Below are 11,403 nucleotides of genomic sequence, written 5' to 3'. Positions count from 1 at the left end.
TATTACCATTCAGGACATAGGCATGGGCAAGGACTTCATGTCTAAAACACCAAAAGCAATGGCAACAAAAGCCAAAATTGACAAATGGGATCTAATTAAACAAAAGAGCTTCTACACAGCAAAAGAAACTACCATAAGAGTGAACAGGCAACCTAGAGAATGGGAGAAAATTTTTGCAGTCTACTCATCTGACAAAGGGCTAATATCCAGAATCTACAAATAACTCAAACAAACTTACAAGAAGAAAACAACCCCATCAAAAAGTGGGCAAAGGATATGAACAGACACTTCTCAAAAGAAGACATTTATGCAGCCAATAGACACATGAAAAAATGCTCATCATCACTAGCCATCAGAGAAATGCAACTCAAAACCACAATGAGATACCATCTCACACTAGTTAGAATGGCGATCATTAAAAAGTCAGGAAACAACAGATGCTGGAGAGGATGTGGAGAAATAGGAACACTTTTACACTGTTGGTGGTACTGTAAACTAGTTTAACCATTGTGGAAGACATTGTGGTGATTCCTCAAGGATCGAGAACTAGAAATACCACTTGACCCAGCCATCTCATTACTGGGTATATACCTAAAGGATTATAAATCATGCTGCTGTAAAGACACATGCACATGCATGTTTATTGTGGCACTATTCACAATAACAAAGACTTGGAACCAACCCAAATGTCCGACTACAATAGACTGGAAAATGTGGCACATATACACCATGGAATACTATGCAGCCGTAAAAAAGGATGAGTTCATGTCCTTTTCAGGGACATGGATGAAGCTGGAAACCATCACTCATAGGCAGGAATTGAACAGTGAGAACACTTGGACACAGGAAGGGGAACATCACACACCGGAGCCTGTCATGGGGTGACAGGAGGGGTAGGGATAGCATTAGGAGATATACCTAATGTAAATGATGAGTTAATGGGTACAGCACACCAACATGGCACATGTATACATACGTAACAAACCTGCACCTTGTGCACATGTACCCTAGAACTTAAAGTATAATAAAAAAATAAAAAATAAAGGTGTGTCCTTCCAGTGCCCCTTGCCCCTTGTTCTCCCAAGCACCAGGGGACCCCTGGGCTTAGATTCAAGTCGCATCACTAGCATAACCAGCTCCGGGAACCAGAGGGACACTGGAGGAACTAGTTTGGGAAATGAAAAACATCAGCAAATGAGAAGCAATTTTATTCTCCTTTTCCTTTTACCCTAGTCTCACTCTCCATAGTAGGACCTGGATCTTTGCATCAGAGAAAGCATAATGAACAATAACTCTAATGTGTCTTTCTTTCTTTTCTGCCCCTAGTATTACTAGAACCTTTGCATCGGGGAAAACAGAAAAGGTGATCTTTCAAGCACTCAAGGAGTTAGGTCTTCCCAGTGGAAAGGTATTCATTAACTTAACAATGTATTTCTAAAACCATTTTGTTTATTTATCTTCTCATATGGAATGAGCTAGATTATTTATATTAAACTGATCTCAATTAGATTTGGAATTATATGTCAGTGACATATAGTACAGTTAATTTTCTTTTCTTTCTTCTTCCTCCTTCTCCCTTCCTCTCTCCCTCCCTCCTCTCCTTCCTCCCTTCCTTCCTTTTGTTTCCTGGGCATTTTAACCTAAATCTCTAAAATGTAAATAGTTTGCTTCAAATGATTTTGTTACCTTTCTTAAGAAAAGAAATGAAGGTCAGCTCGCTGTGTTACACAGTTTATTTTAGAGAAGCTCACCAACACTGCCTCAACCAGGCACAACATTACCATGAATAAGTAACTAATAAATTCAGTTCTACAAGATGGTTGTGCAATATTTTGTGAAGCATCTCTCCCCATACCATTTGTATTCATGGCCCTTCAAATTTAAAATAATTGAAATTAATTTATTGACTTCAAGAAAGATTGAAGCCTGGTACTATTTTAATAAGTCCTATTTGAAATATAAATTTCAGTATGAAAAGTAAAATCTTACATGGTTACCCTAAGCCCCTTCACGTGGTCTTACGAAAATTCACTAAATAAGCATAATTAAACCTTGGGCTTGATTTATTCAGCATCCCTCAGGCAGACACTTTTCTCCCTCAAGGTGAGTTGGAGGAAATGTTTATATTCGTTCTTTGGGGTATTTCCCAGAGCAAGCCCAGCTGTAGCCAGGTGTTCACACACACACAATCTGGCAGCGTGATAACTAGAAACACTGATGTACACACACTGTTTTTTAGGGAGATGGTCTGGCAGTGCCTGCAAGTTGGCCTCCTGGCTTCTGTCAGCAGGAATCAGAGATGAAGGCCCTGAGTCCAAGTGGTCTTCACCTTGCTTCATGACCCTGTAGATTCTCACCCTCCAAGGGAAAAAAGGTTCTGTGATTCATAACATGATTTTATTCCTTACAGAATGATGAAATTGAGCCCACGGCATTTACTTATGAAAAGTTCTATGAACTGACACAAAAGATTTGTCCTCGGACAGATATAGAAGATCTTTTCAAAAAAATGTAAGTTCCACGTATGAGGAAGTGTCATATAAATATTATTACTGTCCTTTTTTATTTTTAAAACGTTTTTGTCCTATTTTAATATAGTATGTTGGTAGTATCTAGGAATATCTAGTCAGGGTTACATTTTTCACCCCATAGTTTATCAGTGTAAAAGTTCACTCTGAGTTTTTGAGAAACTTTTACATACATTAATTGCAGCACCTGGAACTTTTTTTTTTTGCATTGGCTTTACTAACTACCTACAATTTTAACCTGCTCCTTTAGGTATTAACCCATTATGTGAACTAACTAGATTCAATTTGGAATGTTAATATGTTTTGAAAAGTTCATTCATTCCAATTATTTCAAATGGATGACTTACATGTTGTTTTGAAATAACATCTTCTGAAAATGGTAAAAAAAAAAAAAAAAAAAAAAAAAAATTGCAGACATTTTCTGTGACCTAGTGGGAGTGTTTTCTTTCTTTTGTTGTTGTTGTTGTTGTTGTTTTATTTTTCTCCCCTTACGAACAGTCTTTAGCCATTTTAAGAATTCACCACTACTGAAGGGTTAGAAAATAAGTTTAGAATTATCATCAACAAATGTCAACATGTAAATCGTACCTACTGTAGCATCATATACAAAACTTACTTTTCTAATAAATTTCTTTTCAGCAATGGAGACAAAACTGATTATTTAACGGTAGACCAATTAGTGAGCTTTCTAAATGAAGTAAGCTTTTTCATACATTAACTCCATAAAGTCTGTGTGCAGTGGCTTGCCTTCTCTGGTGTCCTCATTGCATGTCTGCATCATATGCCCTTATTCGCTTTGCTTCTGACCTGCTGATCTTTCCATTACGGCTTTACCAGGTGCAAAAATCAGCTGCTGCCCTGTGTGTTCATGTGCTTTCTTCACGTTGGCTTTGCACACTGCTTTTTGTTGGGTTCTGGCTGTTATATGTAGCTCTGGTTCTGTGTGTATGTGTGAATTGTATAATATATTCATTTAAGTAAATGTGTCTTTGTTTTTGCAAGATGATATATAAGGTACTTTTTTTTCTATTGATCTCATTAAATAGAAAGAGAATGGATTGAGTTTACTACACTGTAGTTGGATTCTCCATTGCTAACTTTATCTCATACCTTTGCATGGACTGGAAAGCTTTATTTTTGTTCTTTTAATGGATTGCATGTAAGAAAAATACGTTGGCTCAAATAGAATATTTTGACAACAAGCAAAACACTTGAGTTCCTGGGTGAAAATATATTGAGTTTTAGGCCAATAGGATTACAGGTTAAATTTGTACTTTTCTTTTATGACAAGCTCAGTGCTAATTTTAGAATGTGATTAACTTAACAACCAAAACTGGTTGATAAAATTTGCTTGAGCACAAGAGAAAATATTTTAGAACAAAAAAAGTTTGCAACTTTTATTACAACTAAAATGAACTACTTTTTTCTTCACACAAGCAAAAAAAGTTTTCCCTTCAGTGAAACCCATCAAGACTCTTGTTAATCCAAAATGGAAAATTCACTTCTTTTTCTAACACGTTAATAAGAGTTTAAGTCANCTTGAGTTCCTGGGTGAAAAATATATTGAGTTTTAGGCCAATAGGATTACAGGTTAAATTTGTACTTTTTCTTTTTATGACAAGCTCAGTGCTAATTTTAGAATGTGATTAACTTAACAACCAAAACTGGTTGATAAAATTTGCTTGAGCACAAGAGAAAAATATTTTAGAACAAAAAAAGTTTGCAACTTTTATTACAACTAAAATGAACTACTTTTTTCTTCACACAAGCAAAAAAAGTTTTCCCTTCAGTGAAACCCATCAAGACTCTTGTTAATCCAAAATGGAAAATTCACTTCTTTTTCTAACACGTTAATAAGAGTTTAAGTCAAGGATGGACAATATGCTTTTGTTTCAAAATAATTTAAGTTAATCATTATACCATATAAAGAGAAAATGCCAGAAAAGACGGTATCATGACAGATAAAAGGTATTATCTTAAGAAAAGATAAAAAGGCAGACCTTAATTTGCCACTTCATAGAGACAAATTACATCTTCTTTTCTTTCCTTGTGAAGGTTCAGTGACTTCAAATTTATAAAGGTTGCACTTTAGAAACTATGTTAACTAAAGTGTAAATGCACTGATGCAAGAAAGAGAAAGTCCTACCCCACATATCAGACAGATGCCTCTCAAATAATCCTTCATGTACAATACAGTGTTCATTTTACTTGAAAACATTTCAAGTTTTTCCACTCCACTGGTTTTTAGTCATATAAATACAATGTTCATAATCTTTACCCAGATATTATCCACATTCTTATGTCACAGCTGCTCAGAAGTTAAATTGCCTTGTTTTGTTTCTTTAACCCCTTCCTCTTCTTCTGCCTTTTGTTTTTTGGTTTCTTGTTTTGTTTTGTTTTATGTCCCTTGGCTTCTTCATGCACTTTGGTTCATTGATCATCTTAGGTTTGGTGAGGTGAAGAGGGAAGACAGTTTAGTGTAAAGGAGAAAATCTACCACATCTTCAGTTTGCCACTTCCCAAGACAAGGCCTCTTGTGCTCTTTGGGATGAAGCCCTCTATTAAACATTACAGAGACCTTAATGCTGCATTTCACTGTTCAAAGGATGAAACAGCTCTGAGGTCCTGAGGATAGGTGCAGTATTTATAGGCTCTTATCTGATGCATTTTCTTTTATGCATTGTTTTTGTTGGTGTTCCCAATAGTCACTCCTGTAATTCTTAGACATAACATTTACTTTTTTTAAAATATCATCATCCATACTTTCTTGTTCTGCCATTCAGATTCTTTCTTAAAGTATTTATTATTTGTCAACCTTTTATCCCTCACTGTTACAGTAGACAATAGCATTCTTTTTTTTTTTTTAATAGTGTTTCCTTCTATTTGATGTCTTATTCACATTAAGGAAGCACCTTAAATTTTGGGGTATGACTGATGGAATCAGTGTGATTCTAGATTTCTTTAGATCATAGAGACTGTAAGACTGCTCAGGAAGGTCTATAGCCTTTATTTTTAATCCAAGTGTCTACCCTGAATGTCTTCCTTTTCTATCCTAGTGAACTCAACTGGAAGAACTAGACAAAAAACTTGAATGTCTGCTTGAAGAAGGCTTGTCAAACATAGAGAACATTCTACCTGTTCCTTGCACCCCCTCTTTTGAGTCCTACCCTGGACCCTCTTACCTCTCCAAAATCAACAGCACCCCTTGGGCAGAATAACTTCAAAAGGAGACAGAGGGAGCTCACTCAAGAAAGAATGGGCATTAGAATGTAAGAGTCTATGACTCCAAAAGTTTAAACCTAAACATTTTCAAAATGCCTTAGCCACGTAGTCTCAACAAGCCAGTATCCAACACTGCGTTGGAAGCCCCTGTGAGGGTTCCTTGTGAAGGTTCAATGGCTTCAAATTTATAAAGGTTGCACTTTAGAAACTATGTTAACTAAAGTGTAAATGCACTGATGCAAGAAAGAGCAAATACTACCCCACATATCAGACAGATGCCTCTATTTTTAAATCCTTTGAGTACAATACAATGTTTATTTTACTTGAAAACATTTCAGGTTTTTCCAGTCCACTGGTTCATATAATGAGACAAAAAGATAAAAAATAAAAAATAAGCAAGTCCCATGAACACTGGAAAAGGACAGGGTCCTAGTCTCATTTGCAGATGCTGATTGTCTACCCTGATATAAACAATTCAACGGAAAAACTCTTTGAAGTAATTAGAGAGTTCAGCAAGGTAACCAGAGAAACAATGAGCAAAGCAAAAAACCAGGAGACACACATACAATGCCATTAACCAGTTAGAATAGATGGTAGGAAAACCTAAATCCCATTTATATTAGCAAAAGACATGCTGGCTCCTACCACCTTCCAACTGGTAAATCGCTTCACTCTTTCTATGAAAGTTTTTGTTCATATACTAATGTGTATCTTCAGGGGGCTGCAAGGAGAGGAGAGACTATACATGTATATAGTCCATTTACTGCTTTGTTCACCCTATAGGGTGACCTCCTCCCTATCCATGCAATCAACACTGACTAGCTTTTCAGTAGTAGCTTTAGACCTAACTCCTCATTGGCTTCTCAGTATCTCCTTGTTCGTTGCTCCCCAAAGTGTGATCCATGGACCAGGAGCATCGGCACCCCTTGGGAGCTTATTAGAAATGCAGAGTCTTGGGTCCCACCAAGACCTCCTGAGTCAGAGTCTGAATTTAACAGGATCTCTAGGTGATTTATCTGCACGTTCAAGTTTGTAAAGCACCATCCTAGTGGCTTACTGGATTCCTTCTTGGAATGTTTAGTGTGAGTGAGAAGAATATGAGAGTGAGGTACATCTTCTGTTATTCTCCACTAAGAATTTAGCCATAGGAATCCACCACTCAGAGCTAAAATTTTGCCACATCTATGTCTCTTAGTCTCATCCAATGGACTGAGAGAAATCTTCTTTGCCTATATTATGAAAATAGCAAACTAGAGTCGAGGACGGATAGCAGAGGCACTTAATGTGAGCTGCCACATGGTGAGACACTACTACTAGCTCAATTGCTTATATGTGGCAAGACTAGTTAAAATCTCTTGGCTTTGGTTAGTTTTACCTCCCTTTCCCTATTCCTAATGAGAATCAAAATTGATTTTTAGTTTTACCTTCATTCTCTGTTTGACTTCTTACAAAGATGGTAACTAGGGTCCTGTAGAATTGGGAGATGGGTGGAGGGCAGGAGAGAGAGATCAAAATAAGGAAGAGAGGAAAAAGGTCCACAGGAATCAAGAAGTAGCTTTACTTTCTTGTTGCTGGTAATCTTCCCCCTTCCTCACACATATCATAGGATCACAGCAGGGTTCAACCTGACTTTTTTCTTTTTGCAGATGAAAGAATATTTTAAAAGGACCCAGGATCTCTTTCCTTTTACAAGATCTTTATGCTTTAAATGCCCAGGCAGAGAGAGAAGGAGGGTATTTAGTCTTATGAATTAGCTTATCCTTGCCAATTATTCCTTCTATATTTAAAAAATATTATTTATGTCAACATTCAGCTCTCCCAGTGCTACTTGGATTGAAGCCAGATGATGCCTCTTCTCAGTACCAGTAAGGACATAATACTGGAGTTCTGTTCATCTCCTCCTTACTTACTTGGACACAGTTCTGTGACCTCTTTTTGGAAGTCATTTAGAATCTCATTTTACAAAGTACTGGATACCATGGGGTGAATAACCTGAGTACTTTGTTTCCCCAAATCCTAACTGAAAACTGTTGGTTCCTGAGAGATGTGAAGCATTCACCTCACTGTGCTTGTGTGTATGTTGAACTCTACCACAGCCTTATTACTGTGAGATCAGCTGGAAATGATCCTTCTCCTCTTGTTTTTTCATATGAAAATAATAGTTTTCTGACTCTAATGTAAATCTTACATTTGTTTCCTTTCCTTTGGATTACCCAGATTGCCTTATGCTACCTTTTTGAAGCATGAAGGTTTTAGGGAGAGCTGAAGATTGTTATCTAGTGGAGCAGAAGCAAAGACAAATGCAATTTCACATTGTCTGTGCTTCATGCTTATTTGCTGCGAATGTAATTTTCAGAATATGATACATCCATTTTAGGACTTGGTTTTCCTGGCTTTGGCTTCTCATAGGCAGGATGGTCTAATGAATATCATACCCTCTGACTAAATTTTTTTTTTTTTTTGAAAAGGGCTCTCGCTCTGTCACCCAGGCTGGAGTGCAGTGGCCAGATCTCAGCTCACTGCAAATTCCACCTCCCGGGTTTACGCCATTCTCCTGCCTCAGCCTCCCGAGTAGCTGGGACTACAGGCACCCGCCACCTCGCCCGGCTAGTTTTTTGTATTTTTTTAGTAGAGACGGGGTTTCACCGTGTTAGCCAGGATGGTCTCGATCTCCTGACCTCGTGATCCGCCCGCCTCGGCCTCCCAAAGTGCTGGGATTACAGGCTTGAGCCACCGCACCCGGCATCTTATGACTAAATTTTAATAGTGTTTAATTGGGAGGACATCTGAAACACTGAACATTCTTCTATCCTTCTGGGACTTAGGTACTTTTCTTTTTACTGATATGCAAATGTGTTAAAATGCCTACCTTTATATGTTAGGTAAAATGATTCTTATACTTGAGCACATCAGAATTACTCAGAAGTCTTATGAAAAACACAGATTAATGGGTTCCACCCCAGAGATCAGTAGACTCAGTAGATCTAGGGAGTGACCTGAGAAGCTGCATTTCTAGCAAGTTGCCAGGTGTTGGTGAGGCTGATGCTGCCATCCACAGATTACACCTCAGGTAGTACCTTGTCAGAATATACAAATGCATGTATATTTTAAAATGCACAAAAATGTCTGAGTTTTCTCTCCTTTCCTAATTTTTTCTCTTTTCTCTCCTGTAGCTGAATCCCTTTTTCCCTCATTTTTTAATTCATATGGATTTGCCCCATCATCTCGCTGAGTTCAGAGTATTTACCAACAAACATATTTTTTTAAAAAAACTTAATTTTAATAAGGAAGAGAAATAAAGTGGCCAACTATGAACATAACAGTGCTGGGGTCTAAAAAGGACCTTTTTCATCCTGTATTCATCTTCTTCCATGGTATTATTTATGGAGATGTGAGAAGGGATGTGCCTAGAAAGATGGGTTTTTTGTTGTTGTCAGTTTGTTTGTTTTTAAAACAATGCATTCACACCAGAAGGATGGAGCTCCTTGTTTCCTTGAGTAGTGGGCTCCATTGCATGATGGCATCAATTTCCTGAACAAGGTGTAGCATGCCTTCACTTGCCTGGCATTCCATGGTCCACCTCACAATCCTCTTTCTCTGCATATCCCATAACCTTTGTTCCTGGTGGCCTCGAGGCCTGCTGTTAATATAAGTTTCTGTTCTAGCATATGCATGAATGTGAGCTGTTGTGAGCCATAATTTTTTAGATTACAACAGAAGCATGCTTCATTGGGATAAGTTGATGAAATTTGATATTGATTCCTTATGAGTTAATGCTCTTAACTCGGTGGGGGAGAAGGGGACCCAGAAAGGCTGGGCCCCGTATGCATGAGGAAATGACATCCAAGTGCTCTGTTGGCCAAAAGCATTCATTCTGTGTATAGCTCACTTTTCCAATGCCCATTCCAAAACAAATAGGGAAGGGAAATCCATATGAACTTTTAACAGTTACTTTTTAAATAACTTTCCAACAATGTTTTTCAGTCTGTGCATATATTTGGGTAAAGAGTTGTCACCAAGGTCCTCTTCATTGACCAGGTTTTGCTCACATCTGCTTATCTGTCATTATTCCATTGAAGTTTGCTTTATTTATTCATGTATTCATTTATTTATATAAGGGATGACCGGGCACACAGTGCTGTCCTCTAATCCTCAGTGAACAGAAAGGAAGTTTACTGCACCCACTGCCTACACACACACACACACAACAATTAGAGCTGAGTCAGTTAGTAAACTAGATTTTTCATCATTGCCATGAAGTTAGGATGACATCACTGCAGGGACAGCATTGCTCCTGGTGCCTCATGTCATAGCAGGAGCTCCTTAGGTGTCGATTTGAAAACAGTAATGTCACCAACCTCTTAAGTCCTATAATCATTCATGGACCCTCTGCCCAGAGAATTCTATATTGTTTATAGCTTGTAAATATGCTTGTGCTGATTAATTTTCATCATTGCAATTGGTTCATTTTGAAAAAAATAGTTACTCAAGAAAATGAAATTTGTTGAGGGCCCAAGAAATCATGGATTGATGTAGAAAGCTGTTATGAAAATGAGGTGATGTTTGCCTGTGTAACATTAGGATTTTTGTTGTTACTGCTTTTGGGGTTTTGGAGGGGCACTTAAATTAGTATATTACCTATTTATTTGAACTATTTTTGGGGGTTGGTGTTTGCTTTTAAAATATTTTGACCTCACATTTTATAGACATTTATGCCAAATGTCTTCCCTGTTGTGTGGGAACTGGAAGACAGTACAATTGACATGCACACTGTATTGTGTGTCCTTCAACTTTTGAAGGGGAAAAAATGCATTCTCTCTCTCTCTAGTTCAGGGAGACTAACCCAAAGTACTCCCAAATTTGGACTTTTTGAAGTGTATTTTGAGGAGAAAGGCAGGAAGGCAGTGAAGTCCTATCTTTGTAATTATAAATATGATAGTCTAGATATACTTTGTTTTATAAATTATAAACTTAGTAATGTCTAATGCCTCAAGGCCAAGAAATAGCAACCTAAATGGAGTTATTTTCTTATCATAGCATCAACGAGATCCTCGATTGAATGAAATTTTATTTCCATTTTATGATGCCAAAAGGGCAATGCAGATCATTGAGATGTATGAACCTGATGAAGATTTGAAGAAAAAAGGTAATAAACATGAAAAAGGACTTTTTTTCTTTAAAACAAGAAAATATGCAACTTTTAAAGCCTTGGTTTCTTTAAAGATATCTGTAAATGCTTTGGAACTCCCTTGAGCCGTGGATTGATGACTGATTTTTTTTTTCTTCTCTTAAGTTCATATATATTTTAGCTTTTATCAGAATTAGCCCATGTTGACTGAAGTATATTGTGAAATTTATTGTATTATTAAATATATTATAGTGATATTTCCCCATGTACTTTCTTATATTAGATTATATTATTGCATACTGCTTGAAATATTAAAACAACCAATACAGTCTCTACTTGCAATCTTTGAAAATAATTTCTGTCATATAAAAACTTTCATGTCTTCTTTTTCTCCCTTTTGTTTTGCCAAGCCAAATAAATTTAATGTGTGATTTGATATGCCCTCTCACTGCTCATTTAACCTCTGGTATGAAAGATAAATACAATTAATATGAAGTTAAATAGGAATCGCCTTAGCTAATTGCT

At 37.0% G+C, this 11,403-nt stretch overlaps 1 protein-coding gene across 13 annotated transcripts in view; it reads left to right on the top strand.

Annotated features, from left to right (window-relative positions):
- Nucleotides 1-11,403, top strand: part of PLCB4 (phospholipase C beta 4) — a 425,441-nt gene that overhangs the window by 314,723 nt on the left and 99,315 nt on the right. For all 13 annotated transcript variants that reach the window (XM_017868901.1, XM_017868899.1, XM_017868893.1 and 10 more), the window contains 4 exons: nucleotides 1,327-1,408; nucleotides 2,411-2,511; nucleotides 3,168-3,225; nucleotides 10,788-10,896. In XM_017868901.1, the coding sequence (XP_017724390.1) occupies nucleotides 1,327-1,408; nucleotides 2,411-2,511; nucleotides 3,168-3,225; nucleotides 10,788-10,896 (350 nt within the window). The remainder of the gene's footprint in view (nucleotides 1-1,326; nucleotides 1,409-2,410; nucleotides 2,512-3,167; nucleotides 3,226-10,787; nucleotides 10,897-11,403) is intronic.

The sequence above is a fragment of the Rhinopithecus bieti genome, unplaced genomic scaffold (assembly GCF_001698545.2).
Source record: "Rhinopithecus bieti isolate Rb0 unplaced genomic scaffold, ASM169854v2 scaffold_4658, whole genome shotgun sequence".
In the NCBI taxonomy this organism is placed as follows: Eukaryota; Metazoa; Chordata; class Mammalia; order Primates; family Cercopithecidae; genus Rhinopithecus; species Rhinopithecus bieti.
Note: the sequence above shows the minus strand (reverse complement) of the source record. Positions and strands in the feature narration are given on the sequence as shown.